Source organism: Coenobita brevimanus, chromosome 111 (assembly GCF_032717465.1).
Source record: "Coenobita brevimanus isolate Jiangsu-jjx chromosome 111, ASM3271746v2, whole genome shotgun sequence".
NCBI lineage: Eukaryota > Metazoa > Arthropoda > Malacostraca > Decapoda > Coenobitidae > Coenobita > Coenobita brevimanus.
This window is the reverse complement of record NC_137064.1, coordinates 7100404-7118715: the sequence shown is the minus strand read 5'-3', so window position 1 is coordinate 7118715 and position 18312 is coordinate 7100404. Positions and strand designations below refer to the sequence as shown.

The 18312-nt window shown below is 41.9% G+C and overlaps 1 protein-coding gene across 1 annotated transcript in view; it reads right to left on the bottom strand.

Moving 5' to 3' along the window:
- The window catches only part of trbd (ubiquitin thioesterase trabid), a 153605-nt gene that overhangs the window by 31276 nt on the left and 104017 nt on the right, over positions 1-18312 (bottom strand). Inside the window, exon 8 of the mRNA XM_080286386.1 lies at positions 16777-16874. Coding sequence (XP_080142512.1) covers positions 16777-16874 — 98 coding nt within the window. The remainder of the gene's footprint in view (positions 1-16776; positions 16875-18312) is intronic.

Below are 18312 nucleotides of genomic sequence, written 5' to 3'. Positions count from 1 at the left end.
CGAATTGCATCAACGTGCCCAGAAGGGTTAATGGCACCAACACAAAGGGTCCAGACCCAGGGAGGCACCACAGAGCAAGCCAGGAGCACACTGGTGCTACTATGTAGTAAAGACAGGTACTCTTCGGTACCACACAATCTGGATTACCCCCACACAAGGGAAAGAATATAAAGCACTCGTAACTAGAAGGGTGTAATTGCAAATACATAGTTTTGACTAATTTAAGGTAAATGTTTAGTATACAAAACATTTCTGTATGGTTCTGGTACTTTTAAAAAAAGTATATACAATGTAACCAAAAGAAATGTTGGCTCAAGCACTTTTTGATTTGGTATAATTTCATGTGTGCTGTGTATCAAGACAGCACATGGAGATTGCCAGGCGTGAAAGGACTGAACTTTCTGGTGAGTCTTTCGAGTGGGTGGAAGAGTTTTGTTATTTGGGAGACATGTTATGTGCTGGAGGTGGGGCTGGAGCTAGCTCTGTGGCTAGAATGAGTGGTGGTTGGAAAAAGTTCAGGGAGCTATTGCCTCTCCTGACACTGAGAGGGCTCTCTCTCCATGCTATGGGATCTTTGTATGTGGCATGTGTTGGAAGTGCAACGTTGTATGGTAGTATGACCTGGGCAGTTAAGGAAAAGGATATTCAAAGGCTCAAACTTACAGAAATGGCAATGATTAGGTGAATGTGCAAAGTGTCCCTGAGTAAGACCTGGGCAGTTAAGGAAGAGGATATTCATGGGCTCAAATGTACAGAAATGGCACATGATTAGGTGGATGTGCAAAGTGTCCCTGGGTGCGAGGCCTGGGGGAGCTAAGTTTATGATGGAAGAGTTGAGAGGTAGGATGGGACTGGAGTGTATTGGTGTTGTGATCAGGAGGGGTAGACTGAGATGGTTTAGGCATGTGGAGAGGATAGGAGATGATAATTGGGTGCAGAAAGTGAGATGTGTTAATTTTGGGGGTAGGGTAGCAAGAGCTAGACCGAAAAAAACTTGGGACGAGGTCATTGAGTGTGACCTCAGGGATAAGGGACTAAACAGGGAAGTTGCCAGAGATCGAGCAGCATGGAGATCTGTAATTACGTGACCAAGGCCGATGCATGCAAGCATGTTGGAGTCTTCAAAAACGAAACAAAACAAAATAGAACATAATAATTTAGTGTTCTATAACAATTTAGTATCTTTTATTTGTTTGTTTGCTTCTTTTTTCACTTTACAATCTCAGCTACATTGTCCTCATAAAAGTAATGCTGACAGGGACAAGTATGTGTTCTAAAACATCATCAGGAAGAATACAGAAAAATAAAATTTTTAAATGGGTCCTAGCTAATTTTTTCTTTTTTTTTAATGACTAAAACTTACTCATGCTATATATCTATACCTCAAAAAGATGACCTTTATGAACACACTGACTAGGAAAAGAATAAAAATACTGTATTACAGTACAATGGTGACATGCACTTTTCCTTGCTCTCTATCTTCACTATCAGAGGAACTCATTCCAGTGAGTACTTTTTGATCATATAATGTAATAAAGCTGATGACAAGGAACAGCATGTTCACAGTACAGTCTTTTCGTGCAGACTGGTGCTGCATGGTGCAGCAGGACACGTGTCACTGATCAAGTGGGAGGATGACAAAAATGGCACCTGTAAGACACTTGCTCACTGGCTCGTTGCCAGCCCCAACCTCCTGCAACTTACGCCTCTAGTGACTGAAATCTAGACTAGATCAAGGGTTTTTGTACCTGGAGACAGGTAACTTTCAACCCCCCAGCACACAGACACACAAAAAAAAGGAAAAAATGGAAAAAAATTAAACGTTTTTACAATAAACAGTAAAAGCTGCTTACCATGATTCCACGCAGTTGCAAGGTGTAGTGCAGGCATGGAGGAGGACTTTTGGTAGTTTTTGGAGGTGTTAAGGGGGCTCAAGATCACTTTCGGGCACATCTTTACTGTACTGTGCTTGACATTGTACACTATGTAAAGCACAATGAACACTATAAAAGCCATACCGTAATGTATTTATGACTTGTACTATGCTGGGGAACTAAAGACTAAACTCCTAAACATTACTGTACAGAACTTATTCACTAAACACTGGGGTAGCACTGGGAGACACCATGGTTAACTTCTGCAAGTACAATCCAGTTAAGAGTGCGTAACACTTAGTCACAAGCAGAACGAGTGAGGAGAGAATGCAATACGGGTGGCAGACGAAGGCAAACTGGCCCACATGTGGCGCACAACAGGCTTCGTTTACATCCCCATGCACATGTGATGCCGGGTTACTCTTGCTGATTGTCAGTACAACTCGGCATCTTACCGAGTTGGGGGGATTTTTGCCGACTCTTCCTCTCACGTGTGCATTTTTGGGAATTTTTGAATTTTGATTTTTTAAATGAATATTTTGGAGCCTTCCCAAGTTGTAGAAGTTTCCGATTTGAAGGATGCCAAATTGTAGAGGTTTTACTGTACTCTCAGAATAAAAATTATTATTATAATTATCATCACCATTTTCTTTCATGAGGATGAGGGACTATCATTATGGTTGAAGGGTCAGGGGTCCATAATGTTTTTTTGCACTTAGGCCCCAAGATGTCCCAGCTGCACCCTGATATATCTTTTTGGTAAGTATGGTATATTCACTGTTCTGAGGTGACTGCTGGCACTTGTTTGCGTGTGGTAAGTTGACTAACACAATTATAACTACATTACTCTCCAGATGCTCTCCATACCCCTCCCTTCGCGTAGATGTGAGAGATGCACACAGGTACTCCATCTCGTTTCTGACACATACAACCAGTTCGCCAATAACATGGCTAATTTGCAGTGTTATAGAAATCTGTGTAATGGGAATACAGTCTATAGAAACACAGCTTAAGACCAGGACACCCCGCCCCCCCCCAAGCTAACCCTGACAGTAGTCTGGCCTTAATTGTAGCTACCAAACAATGATAAACACAATGAAAAACACACTGTATGTAACCTGAAATGTGAAGGTAGACCACTCTAAAGGCCTTCACTGGCTCTACATTGGAAAACAAATGGTTTCTTGTCAACCTGGAAACCATTTACTACACTGGGTGGTACCTGTTTTGCCACCTTTACGATGGGCGCATAGTACACATCTAGCAACAAACTCTCATCCCTTTTCTGTCCAACTCTCTAATGCCAGAGTTAATAGTTACTCCCAGTCCTTCATTTATGTAACAGGTCAACACTGGAACTGTCTCCCTCTGTCTGTATTTCCCCATCATCATCATCATCATCATCCAGACCTTCTTTCTCACCCTAGGGCAGGGTGAAGAGTAGCAATGTCCAGACAGCCCATATTTGCCCAATCTAATGGGCCATGCTTCCATTCACTCATCATTCAAGCCCCCGGAATCCTAGCTCTATTGGATACGCCAAAAACATTCACAACGTTCTGTAGTTTCACACAAACGTATCCAACAGAGTCAATCTGGATGCTGCCATGTTAAAAAGGGGTGCCAAATCCTTGAACATGCACTTCTCCTCACAACATTCATCCAGCCAGCTTGATCTCTTGTCAGTTCCCTAGCCTCACCAACTTCCAAACCTCTCTTCCTCATACACTCATCCACAATATCTCTCCACATTCTCCTTGGCCTACCTTGCCACCTCCCTCCTTCAAATTCGCTCAGATATACCTTTTTCACCATTCTGTTGTTAACCATTCTCTCCACATGACCATACCATCTCAGGACACTCTCTTTGATTCTGGGGTCCACACACTTCCTCCCTCCACATCTTTTATGAATCACATTATTTCATATCCTACCCACCCTCTGTACTCCACACACATTCCTCAGCAGTCCCATCTCCATTGCTCTTAATCCTGAATTTTCATTTTCATGCCACACCATAGTCTCACATCCATATGTTAAAGCTGGCACTAACACTCCTTCACGTAAGCCTCGTGCAGCTGCAACATTCAAGCCTCTGTTTCTCATCAAGGCCTTCATTGCACCAGCCACTTTTCTTCCTTGTGTCACTCTACTTTCCACTTCTTTTGCACATTTTCCTCTCTTTTCTATCACTGTACCCAGGTACTTGACCTCTCTCACCAAATCCAGTCTCTCTCCATTCAATGTAACATCACACTGGGAGTCACCTTCTCTCTCAATAACCATCACTTTACTCATTTCTACATTTACTCTCAAGGCATGACGTTCACAGACATCAGCAAAACTCTGCACTAGCCTACCAAGATCTTGTCTGGCATTTGCAAGTAGTACTGCATCATCAGCATACAACAAATTTGAGATATCCCATCAGCATTCATTACCAATGCCATCCCCCTCTCCATTACTCGTGTATTTACTTCTCTCATCACCCAATCCATATATATATATTGAACAACCATGGGGACATTACAGAACCTTGTCGCATGCCCACATCGATCATGAACCATTTACTTAGATGCCCATGAAAAACTCTTGACGGCGTCTAGCAGCTTACCATCTACACTGTAAATGGGCAAAACTTTCCACAATCCTTCTCTGTCCACTTTGTCGTAAGCTTTTACCAAATCCATGAATGCCATAAACACCTTATGGTCCTTCTCACAAGCATTCTCTGCTATCTGTCTCACTGAAAATATTTGATCTACACATTCTCTGCCTCTCCTAAACCCACTGTGTTCATCACTCACTAGGGCTTCTGATCTCTCTTGCTTTCTGTTTAATACATCTTCCATATACCTTCCCTACTACACTCAATGAACTTATGCCATGATAATTCTTGCACTCACTTCGCTCACCTTTATTTTTGTACAGGGGTACAATCACAGACTTTTTCCACTCTGCTGGAACAGTTTCACTCATCCATGCCTTCTTAAATATCTCCAACACGCATTTCATTCTACTCTCTCCACTGCTCTTAATCATCTCTGCATACATCTCATCAACCCCAGATGTTTTCCCATTTTTTCAGCTGCTTCACAGCACTCTTCACCTGTGTGTCACATTTTCTGGCACTGAATTCCTTCTCTGCACACCCCCAAAACCAATCATGTTTACAGCCACTCTGCTCTCTCTATTTCCATTCATCAAGCTTTCAAAATATTCTTTCTATCTGGTCCTTACTTCATCCTCATGGGTTAATAATCTATCACCTTGATCCTTCACACCATCACATTTCTTACTGCTTTCACTTCTACATTTCTGCACCTTTTTCCAGAATAACTTCCTATTTTCAAAGTAGTCTGCATTCATTTTTCTTCCGAGATCATCATTTACCTCTTCTTTTTCTTTTTCACTAGTCTCTTTATGTGCTTCTTGCTCTCAATGTATTCAGTTCTTATTTCAACTGAACCCCTGTTCTGTAACCACTTTAGTCACTTCTTCCTCGTTTCCTCCACTGCTCTCTTGACCTCATCATCCCACCATGCCGTACCTTTCTTCGTTGTTACTCTTGCCACACCACACACTGCTTGAGCATTTCTAACTAAGCAATCCCTATATGCATTCCAGAGGCTGTCCAGATCCATTTCAGTCCAGATCCATTTCATTCCAATTCACTGATTCTAACTCCTCCCCTACTTTGGTCCTGTATTCATCTGCCATTTCTTTGATCCATAACTTCTCAACTTTCAGTCTTTCTCCCTGACTGCTCCTCTCTCTCCTGATCCACCTCACTCCTCTCAGCTTGATCTTGCATACCACAATCATATGATCTGACAGACCTCCACACCGTCTTCTCACAACCTTCGTATCAGGAACCATTCTCAGCATTGACCTCTCTACGAGCACGTAATCAATCAGGATTCTTTCAACATGATTCCTGTTCCCTCTATATCGCGTATGTTTATGTGCATCTCTGTGCTTGAAATACGAGTTACAAATGCACAACCTCCTCTCCTGACACATATCCTTCTGTTGCTTCCCATTATCACTTTCTCCAGGTATTCCATTACAACCCATTATGTTATACTCAGGACCAGTGCCTACTCTCCATTCATATCACCCATTACAATAACGTTATAGGACCTGGGCATTTCTCCCACTACTTCATCCAGCTCATCCCAAAACCTGTCTTTCTTTCTCTCACTGCTGTCCTCACACGGTGCATACGTTACAATCACCGCCACTTGCAACTTCTCAAACTTGAACTTGACATACATACACCTCGAGCTGACACATTTGCAGTCTCTCATTACATTCTGCCACATCTCATTCATCAACAAAGCAACTCCTTCCTTGCATCTTCCTCACCTATTCATGCCCGATCTTATGCATTTCACACCCTCCCACTCCTCTACCTCACACCCTTTCATCTTTGTTTCACACAATGCCATCACGGCGTATCTCGCACTCTTGAACACATTCACCACTTCTACCCTCTTGCTCTCCTCATTCACACCTTTCACATTCCACATGGCCATGCGAATCTGCCCATTTGGTTAGGGCCCTGAGCAGGTATTGGGCCCTTTGAGGGTCTCTGAAACAAATGTCATGATTAAGTGATTATGGATAGGGGAATCTGGGGGACACTTACCCCAGCTGAAACCCCCAGTTACATGGTTACCATAAAGCATAGTAAATGGTTTCCTGGCTACAGGAAACCATTTGGCTTGTCACTCAGTGTAGAGATCACATGGCATCTCTACACAGAGTGAGTGGATGATGGGCGCCCCCATCCACCACAAGCATTTCATACTTCCTATTATCTCCCGTCTTTCAAATGCAGTGTGTCCAGGTATCTGCAAATGAATGGATCTTGAATTAGAGTCTCTTTTGTATTGTTTTTGTTTTTTTCTTGGAAGGAACAGTCTGCATGCTCATGGCCATTAATTCCTTCTTCCTTGCATTAAAAAAAAAAAAAAAAAAAAAAAAATGGTCTTGAGGGTTAAGGTGCTCCAACTGGATGGAGCTTGTAAGGGTTTATACCTGAGGGCTGGTTGGGGTTTACTGTAGACACAATTCCACCCAGGGATAAGTGAAGCTGGTTATCCTTGCCTAAATACTGGGACTGAATTGCCTAGCCCCATGTTCTATGCCCCTGATGAGGCAAAAAAAAAAAAAAAAAAAAAAGGACTGGATGATGGAAGAATGGATGGAATGGATGAATAACTTGTAAATAAATACACAAGTCTATTGGTACTTTTACTCTAAATTTAACATGCAGCACTGCTATTGAAGATAATCTCACAAAACAACTGACTAATGTACAGTATACTGCTCAAAATGTAGTGAAATCTTGCTGCATTACACCCCTCTCAGGATGTTGACAAATCACTATGGTGGTACCAACCTTAAGTGGCGGATTAGGTGGGGCACGAACCTCTGTACAGTGTTGCCACGTGTTCCATACCCGCTATGTGAACGGCTCTGATATATGTACAGTACCCTCGCGTCCAGCACGCGTTAGTCCAGCACGATTCGAGTCCAGCACGGTGAACAATTAATTAGTATTATTTAATACGATTTAATTACTGCAACAAGAGTGTGTTAGCATAACACGCACAGAGCTCCGAGAAGTGGGCCAAATCCGCAGATTTCACTCTAGCACGATCACCCCCGGTCCAACACGGCCATACTGAACATTCCCATGATGATGATAGCCAATGAAAAACTTCTGATCAAGTAGCCTTCCCCGCCCGCTATCGTGACGTGATCGTGATGCCGCCCAATTAAAAACGCTTCTGGTGTCACGTGATGTTTTGTTTACATTTCTCCCGCCACAGAGCCACTCAGTCGCATAATTGCATTGGAAGGTGCTTTTTTCTTGCTGCATTTTCTGCCCTTGTTACTGCATTTTACCCTGCTTACGATGCCTAGGAAGCCTTCTGAGAACCCCAAGAAGCATCGGCACCTCCCTCAGGCCACCAAGCTAGAAAGCATCGAGAGGAAGAAGAAAGGGGAGAGGAAAGTTGACATTGCCAAGGCCTACGACATGAATGAAGCCAACGTGATCATAATAAAAAACGTAAGATCCTGGCAGCCGAAGGCTATCACACGGCACTTCATACCAGGTTTGCCGAGGATACGATGGTAAATCGGAACGGTAACGTGGTAAAATTGCCGACGATACCACGGGCATTTGGAATTCATCTGGATGGATTCCTGCTGAGGATACGATGGGGAAAACAGTGTGACCAAAACCCAGGCGACTTGACAGAGAATGTATCGTACTACAGCATTGAATATTTAGCCTGACACTGAATACATATTAATATTTTAGAATAAATATCAATCGTTTTGAAACCCTTCTCATCGGCGTGCATACCAGTTTATAAACAAAGTTGCTTCTCCTTATTCTCTACCGAGTCGGCAACAGCGATCACTTTCCACAGTCACGAGACGGGGCTCTGGCAACAGTGTGAGAAGCATGTACTTTGCCGAGGATTAATGGACGAAGATAGTGATTCTGAGTGTGATTTCGAAGGATTTATGAGGGAGGTTGAGGAGGAGCAACAGCCATTACCCGCTAGTGACGCGAGCAGCCATCCTCTGGGGACCCAGTAGGACTAACTACAGCCTTGGATACCACCTTCCATTCCCAGCAAGCCCACCAACACTATCCTAAGGGGTTAGTTATCATTCATAGCACAGTACCATTTATTATAATTACAATAGTACCAATATATGTACAGGTATATGGTAGGTATTTAGGGTGACTTTTCCGAGGGTTGCTGACATAATTAATTTTTCCCCATAAGCTCTTTTGTTAGTCCAACACGTTTTTGGTCCAACACGTGACCCATGCATGACAATATTACTGCGCTGGACGCGAGGGTACTGTAATAGGCATCACAATAAGATAAACACATAAGAATATAATGGTAACGTCTGTATTATAATATATGAAAGAACAGTAAACTTATTATGCGTAAAATATTTATACGGCAATACAGAAACGTGGCATAAATATTTTACAGTGTTGCTTAAAAATAAGTAGTCACTTTTATTGGCTGTTACCATATTTCTGGGGTTGGTAATAATGTCACAATTATAAGATAATGTGCAGGAATATAAGAAAAAATATGTCAATTTCTTTGTAAAAAAAAAAAAAAACATTAAACCCTTGTGAGAGGCAACACTCACACACACCCAGTCCCACCTGGCCAGAGCTTCGTCTATCCTAGGCCTGTTTGGGGACTCTTAAAAAAAAGACGCGCCAAGACTTTTACCTCCTGGGTGGTGTGGAAATAAAGTCAAATTTACAATATGTACATTATAACGTAAAAGAAAATAACCAAAATGTATCCTAAAATACCACAGACAAGAGAGAGAGAGAGAGAGAGAGAGGGGGGGGGGAGGCAGACCAGGGGCAGTGTTGAGTGCAGCTGAGTGAGAGATGGAGGAAGGGAGGGAACGAAGGAGGGAGAGAGTGATTGAATGAAAACAAATCATGGCACCACAATAATGAGGTCATCTGGCGCCATATGTAAAACAATAATATTTTTAAATATAATTAGATATAATAAAAAAAAATGAAGAAATGAAAGCACAAGTTTATGTCACTCATAAAAGAAACAAAATTCCCAAGGGTGACGCACATCTCCCCCCAGGAGAGAGAGAGAGAGAGAGAGAGAGAGAGAGAGAGAGAGAGAGAGAGAGAGAGAGAGGGGGGCATCGCAGGTATGGAAAACATGGCAACACTGTACAGAGGTTGGTGCCCCACCCAAACCGCCAGTTAAGAATGGTACCACCATAACAGTAACAGCTGATTGGAGGTTGGGGTGCGGGTGGCATTGATCGCCTGACAGGGGGCCGTATTTATAAACTCTCATAAACTGAAGTCATTAGTCAAATTAAAAATATCTTTAAAACGAAAATATGAAAAACAAAAGGGTCTGTAATAATAGTTAACTGTTATGGAATCTGTTTATCCTTGTAAATTTGTGATACTGTATCTTTAAAAAAAAAAACATCAAAACCCCTCTAACTTGGATTATTGGGGGGGGGAGGCTATCGGAGTGAAAGCAAATAAATTTTGATGCCCCCCAAAGTGTTTTGTTCACCTTAAATTGTAATTCAAAATGTTATGTGTTTTTCCAAATCTACACATGGGTGAGACAAGAGGGTGGAAGGGTTGTTGATAGAGCCTTGATGGACTATGTGGTTGTGTCTAGGAATGTAATAGGAAGATTGTTGGATGTGAGAGTTCTGAGAGGGGAGGGTGGAGGTATGTCTGACCACTACCTGGTGGAGGGAAAGTTAAGAGTAGGTAAGAGATGGGTGAGAGCTAGGAGGGTTAGGTGTGGCAGGGAGGTTTTGAAAGTGAGTGAGTTGGATAAAAGAGAGAAAAAGATAGAGTATCAGGAGAAATTGAAAGATGAGTGGAACGCAGTGAAAGATCGGGAAAATGGCAGCATGGAGGAGGAATGGCAGTTGTTTAAGAGTGCTGTGGTGGGGCATGCAGAAGAGGTGTGTGGTGTGAGACGTGTGGGTGGTGGTGTAAGAAAAGGAAGTGAATGGTGGTGCGAGGAAGTAAGTATGGCTGTGGCTGAGAAGAGACGTGCATATGAAGTGTGGCTGCAGAGGAAGGATGAGATGTCATATGAAAGGTATAAGGAAAAGAGGAATAGAGCGAGAAGGGCTGTGCGTGATGCTAAAGTGGCAGCAGATGAGAGGTGGGGTAGGCGGCTGACAGAGAATTTTCAACAGAACAAGAAAATGTTTTGGAAGGAGGTGAAAAGAGTGCGAAAGGGAGAGTCTGGGAAGGAAGAACGAGTAAAAGCAAAGGATGGAAGGATGTTAATTGAGATGGATGCAGTAAGGAAGAGATGGGCAGAGTATTTTGAAAGATTGTTAAATGTTGAGGAGGAAAGGGTGGCTGAGATTGTGGCAGATAGAAGGGTGCAAGGAATAAATGTGTTGGGAGAGTTGAATGATTCTTTGATCACGAAGGAGGAAGTGGAGAAGGCAGTAAAGGAGATGAAAACAGGGAAAGCTGCAGGTATGGATGGGTGTGCTGTGGAATGCCTGAAGGGTGGTGGAGTGACTATTGTTGACTGGTTAGTAAGATTATTGAATGTGTGCTTTGAGAAAGGTATGGTGCCAATTGACTGGGCAAGTGCTTGTGTGGTCCCGTTGTATAAAGGCAAGGGTGATAAGTATGAATGTACTAGCTTTAGGGGTATAAGTCTGTTGAGTGTTGTAGGTAAAGCGTATGGTAGAGTGTTAATTATGAGAGTTAGAGAGGGTACAGAGGGAGTGATTAGTGATGAGCAGTGTGGCTTTAGGAGAGGGAGGGGATGCGTTGATCAGGTGTTTGCTGTGAGACAAGTGTGTGAAAAGTATTTAGCGAAAGGCAAGGATGTGTTTTGGGCATTTATGGATTTAGAGAAAGCGTATGATAGAATTGATAGGGAGGCTTTGAGGACTGTTTTAAGATTGTATGGACTTGATGGTAGGGTACTAAAAGGGGTGAAAAGTTTTTATGTAAATAGTAGAGCGTGTGTAAGAGTGGGAAATGCTGTGAGTGATTGGTTTCCCGTGAGAGTGGGGCTGCGACAGGGATGTGTGATGTCGCCTCGGTTGTTTAATATTTACATGGATGGTGTTGTAAGGGAGGTGAATGTAAGAGTTTTAGGTGGTCTGAGTCTGGTAAATGTTGATGGAGGAGAGTGGAATCTGAAGCAGCTGCTGTTTGCAGATGATACTGCACTGGTGACTGATTCAGAGGAGAGATTGAGACAGTTGGTAGAGGAGTTTGGAAGGGTGTGTGAAAGGAGGAAATTGAAAGTAAATGAGAATAAGAGTAAAGTGATGAAGTGTACGACGTTGATAGATGGTAGGGGGATGAATATAGTTTTGAATGGTGAGTTGCTTGAGGAGGTAGATTGTTTTAAATATCTAGGGTCACATGCTGCTGTGGATGGAAGAATAGATGCAGAAGTGAAGTTTAGAATAAATGAAGTAGGAAAGGTGCTGGGAGGAATGAAAAAGTGTTTAAATGTCGTTCGCTTAGAATGGATGTAAAGAGAAGGCTGTATGAGGGTGTTGTGGTACCGACTGCATTATATGGGGCTGAAACATGGAATATGGGTGTAGCAGAGAGGAAAAGTTTGAATGTAATGGAGATGAGATGTCTGAGGAGTATGTGTGGAGTGACGCGTATGGATCGAGTGCGAAATGATGAAGTGCGAAGGAGAACTGGAGTTGTTCGGGAGATGGCTGGTAGAGTTGAGCAGAGGGTGTTGCAATGGTTTGGGCATATGGAGAGAATGGATAATGAGTGATTGGTGAAAAAGATAACTAGATCTGATGTGAGAGGTGTAAGACTGAGAGGAAGACCACGAATAGGATGGATGGACAGTGTGAAGAGAGCGCTGGATGCGAGAGGGATGTCTGTTGAGCAAGGAAGAGTGGCTGTGCGTGACAGAAATAAATGGAGAGAAATTGTGAATGAATAAGTGATGACGCAGCCCTGAGGGGATATTCTCCCGCATTTGGTCTGATCAGCTAGTCAGGTCAGGTGCGGGTAAGGGGATGGGTCTGTTATGATGTGGCAGGGGTAAACCAGTTCTGCTGTCGGGCCCTGCTGTGGATGTCACTGATTGCATTGCGCAGTTGACCCTTGTGCGGTGTGATGCGGTGAGGATCTGTCCGTTCTCCCCTTTGGGGCTAAGATGCGAATGAATGTGTTTGAATGGATGAGTAAATGGAGAGTGAGTCGTCCTGTCTCGGCTACCTCCCTTTCCTTGGGGGAAGCAGCCTAGGTATATAGATAGATAGACACAGCCACCCAGCACTGGTCTTACAACCCTCATATTCAATATGTTCTGCCAGATGTTCAACAGATGCTTGTTTCAATGCCTCTAACTCCAACACCTGCTGAATGCTGTTATAGGCACCATTTATAACTAGCCTCTTTTAAATTTTTATAATTTAGCTTTCTACATTGCTTCACTGTTGATTGTTCACTGCAACACCAAACTTGGCTGCAATAGTCAAAACTTTGTCTTCAGTTTTTTGTATATCAGAGACACACTGTTCTGAGACCTCAGTCATAAACTGGGGATGAAAATTTGCACTTATGCTGTTATCATGCATTTTTTGGCTACAAAATATTGTTATTGCTCACCTGTCTTGGTTTCTGCTGACAATGATGGTGAAATATCTGTGGTTTCTGATGGCTCTCAGGGAGTTAAAGGTGAGATCCTATTCAAGGAGTTAATCCCAGGTGGTAGAGACCACCATCTCTCCACCCCTTAACCTCAGAACTCCTTACTTTAAGCTCATCTCAGATCTCTCAATGTTATGTGTTTCTTCCTTACTGTGCCCTTTCATCACCTTCTATTAACCTAACTATGCCTATGTGCATTTCTGATATTTACCATAACATTATGTATGTATTTAGTGGATATAAATTATTGTCAATCAATCAATCAATCATTTCCTGTGGCACCCCATGGGATGCATAGGGCCTCAATGAACTCTCTCCACCAATATTTGTCTCTTGCCATCTCCTTCAGGTCCCACCAACACTCCTCTCCTGCTTCTTTTTTCATTGTCCTCAACCAGGTTTCCCTCGGCCTACCTCTACCTCTTCTTCCTCTAGCAATCCACTCTGGCACATCCTGTATTAAACAACCTTCTTTTCTGCATATATGCCCCAGCCACTTCCAGCGAGACAGTCTCACATATTCATTAACTGGTTCCACTCTCGTAATATCCCTTACTCTTTCATTTGTAACTCTGTCTTGCCACTTTACCCCAAGAATCCTTCTCAGTATTTTATTCTCAAATCCTAATACTCTCTGATCTGTTGCAATTGTACTGTACCATGACTCATGCCCGAAAATTAAAATTGGTCTAACCATGGACTTGTAAATTTTAACTTTAGTATGTACCGAAAGCATATTATTATTCCAAACAGATTTCAACATTCCAACAGCTCGCCAAGCCTGTCTAATCCTCTCCTCAATTTCATTGTTTAATGATCCATTAGATGATACAATCGTTCCCAGATATTTAAAGTTTTCTACATTCTTCACCACATTATTCCCAATTACACAATCGATTTGGTTCTCCACGTTCATATTAATAATTTCAGTCTTTCCACAATTTATTACCAATCCCACTTTTTCTCCTTCCTCCACCAGACAATCGAGCACCCTCTGCATCTCGTAAATACTTCCGCAACCATGACTCATGCCCGAAAATTAAAATTGGTCTAACCATGGACTTGTAAATTTTAACTTTAGTATGTACCGAAAGCATATTATTATTCCAAACAGATTTCAACATTCCAACAGCTCGCCAAGCCTGTCTAATCCTCTCCTCAATTTCATTGTTTAATGATCCATTAGATGATACAATCGTTCCCAGATATTTAAAGTTTTCTACATTCTTCACCACATTATTCCCAATTACACAATCGATTTGGTTCTCCACGTTCATATTAATAATTTCAGTCTTTCCACAATTTATTACCAATCCCACTTTTTCTCCTTCCTCCACCAGACAATCGAGCACCCTCTGCATCTCGTAAATACTTCCGCAAATCAGTACAATATCATCAGCATAGTCCAAATCCATCAGCTTCTTATTTTCTGTCCAGTTAATTCCTGCACCTGTTCTCCTTACAACCTTTTTCATAACATAATCCATAACCAAAACAAACAACAATGGCGAAAGAACTCCTCCTTGAATCACTCCTGACCTAACTTGAAATGGATCCTTTAAAGAACCACCCACCATTACCTTACAAAAAGTACCTTCATGCAGGCTTCTAATAATATTTACAAACTTTTCTGGTATACCATAGCATCTCATAATTTTCAACATAGCTCCACGTGAAACACTATCAAACGCCTTTTCAAAATGCACAAAACACATGTTAAGTGGCATTTTCATCTCATTAGCTTGTTGTATTAGATGCCTTACAATAAAAATCTGATCATTACAACCTCGACCCTTTCTAAATCCCGCTTGTTCTTCTCTTAAAATTTTATCAATTACTGGCTCTATTCTGTTCAACAAGATTTTGGAAAAGACTTTTGCAACTACAGGTGTCAAAGTTATCCCCCTTCAATTGCCACACACACTTAAATCTCCCTTTTTTGGTATTTTTATAATCACTCCATTTTTCCACTCTTCTGGAATTCCACCATTATCCCAAGCCACATTAAAAAGTTTCAAAAGCGCATTCATCAACTCGTCATTTTCCACCTTAAGCATTTCAGGGAATATTCCATCCTCACCTGGAGCCTTAAAATTCTTTAACTCCTTTATAGATTTTGCTACCTCTTCCAAAGTTATATCCCCTGTTTCTATCTGCAAATCTCTCTCGGCTGGCAAAATGTCCTCTTCAGCTGGGATTGGTCTATTTAGAACAGATTCAAAGTGCTCTTTCCATCTTCCTTTTATATCCAAATCTTTAGTCATCAAATTACCATTTCTATCTCGTACAGGTATTTCCTTCCTTCTCCTTTCAGTCCCAGTTAACTCCTTTATGGCCTGATACGCTACTCTTGTGCTCTGACCGTCATTTTTACTTAATTTAATTTCTGTCTCTGTCGCCTTTTCATCATCATTATTGTAAAAAGGGAAATTTGTGTTTACGAGTGAGGTGCCTGGTACCAATTTGGATAAATCCTACAGGTTTTGTGCTTTCGCTATCAAGCAATTTCATTATCACACACTAGTCTTGGTAACAATTATGCAAAATAACCAAGGGATCATTGTATAGTAAGCCCTCACATTACTGAGCCTCGATATATTCGATTTTGGATTTATTGAGCGCCTGTTTGGTGGGCTCCTGAGCCCACCAAACTCTGGCTATATCTAACTATGGTTGATAAACAGGGCGCACTATGCGACCCTTCTGAACTGCTGGCAACACGCAGGGTGACACACAACGTAGCTGCCAAGATACATGGATATAAGTAGAACCAAATCCAGGCAACAAGCTACTTAAGTTACAAAACACAAAGGTGATAGCCTGGTGGTGTCACCTCAGCGCATTTAAGTGCATGCTTATGCAAGCATTTTACTGTTTTCCACTGAAGAAGCTAAAGGCACCGAGAAAATTTTGTTGTTTATTAAAAGTCAGAATGACGGATATGAGTAGAACTGAGAGCAGGTGACTAGTTATGCAAGTGAGACATAATGGAGACAGACTGGCACCATTATCAATTTGGGTTTAACAAACCATGCTTTCCCTCAATTAGCTCAATGTCATGTGGGGTTACTGTATTTTGATTTCAGGTCACAAATACTGGACACCAACATTAAGGATTTCTGTGAAATATTAGCCAAATATACAGTGACTGTTATGGTGTCAATTATGCACTTTCCAAATCAGGAAAGGCTTGGTATGATACATGAATCCCATACTTGAGGGGCTTGTTGTATCTATGAAATATAAAACTTAAAGAGAGAGCCACAAGAGAGCTGAAAGGCAGCTCTTAAAGAATATATGAGTAGAACTGACCACTGTGAAAGAACTGTGCATCTGAGGTGTTAGTTTTGTGATGCTGCCAAAAGGCAAAAATCACCCATGTTATTAAAAAGTTTAATTTGCCGACAGTTTGAAAGAAACCATTGAAAATATATCTCTGTTTTCTTGACATTTTGTGGAGTTGTTCACACACTGTCTCAGCCTTCCTGGTCTGAGTGAGTTATCTCTGAAGTGGTACGTGGGGTCTGACTATCCCTCCTAGAACATGCCTTCACAGAACAGAGAGAGAGAATGAATGTAATGTAGAAAACTTTGTACAACTGGAGTACATACAATTTATGGCACTAAGCTAAAGATTTATCATACAGGTGGGAAATTTCATAAAGCACTCACCTCAGCCTGTGTGAGAAAGTGGACTGGAAGGAGCTTGGCATCATGAGTCATTAGAGGAAGGAACACTACTTGGGACTCTCCTGCATCAAGAATTGCACCTGAAAATGATGTGAAATTTCAAATAACTTTATAAAATAATTAATGGCTGCATCTAACTATATATTATTTTCAAAGACATTTATGTATGCAAAAAAATGTTGTAACACAGCAAGGGTGGGACCAAGCACAAGGAAAGAAATTTTTCAGAACAATGGATCATATTCGACACCAGTTTGTACAATTTTTACTTTAGTCTTCCTGACCATGCGCCACTCTCATCTTAAATGACAGAAGTATGGCCAAGTTAAAGAATAAAAGATAACAGTAGTGAAAATTTTGTTTGGTGAGAAATTTGGTTGCTTTTATATCGGCACATGCCCCACAGGCAGGCTTGGATGAGGTAGGGAAGGATAAATTTTGGGATGACTTAATAAGTGTAATAAGTGGTATGGGGGATGACAATACTGAAGTTTTGGGAGAGGACTAATATGGTTATATAGTTGAAACAGCTCAAGGATATGAAGGAATACATGGGGGAATGCATATGGTACAAGAAATGAGGAAGAGGAAAGGATATTCAAGTTTGGAGAGGAAATGAACATGAATGTTTGAAACACACATTTTAGGAAGAGAGGGAGAGTACACCCACTGGAAACTGACTTAGGACCTACACAGAGAATTGCTATGGGAGAGTTGTCTGTCTTTGTTTTGTGTTTCCACCTCCACCAAGTGAACTTTTTGGTCAAGAAGTAACTGGCAACTCCTCTGGTGTTGGCGGGAGGTGGTGAAACATTCAGCACGTCAGTGCTTGCCCAGAAGCAAGAGTGGGAACATATGTTCCCGTCGCTCCAAGTTTGCACCTCCCTCTTTGTTCGTGTGCATTACTGTTTGCCCTGTTATTTTCTGTGAGTCAAGTTGTCATGCCTAGAAAGTACAGTAATCCCTCCACTTTCTGATGAAATAGAGCCAAAAGCATGTCCAGAAAGTGGTCCCGTCCGGATAGTAGGCCCCAGCCTCCTGGACTTGTACTTATGGACCCTAACATACCCTGACTCAGAAAAACACCTATACAACTCCCTCTGGACATGCATAGCACCTATTTAAGACCCAAATCACACCAATAAGGGACATAAAAGACTGAAATACATGCAAAAGAACCAGAGAATGAGGTTTTAGAGGTGAGTTTATACAATATTAAACATTCTGGGTACTTACAACAAGTCCCTGGCTCCTGGACTGGTACTTATGGACCCTAACCAAGCCAAACTCAGAAAAACACCTCCCTACTGCACATGCATAGCACCTAAGTCCCTATTCACACCAACAAGGGATATTAAAGAGTGAAAAGAGGTTTTAGAGATAAGTATGGAAAATACAGTACAATATGAAACATTCTGGGTACAGTACTTACAACAAGTCCCTGGCCATCTCGATGAATAACCTGCCTCCTCTCAGACTCTGACAGTAAAAAGGAGTACCTGAAGCACCTGCAGTACA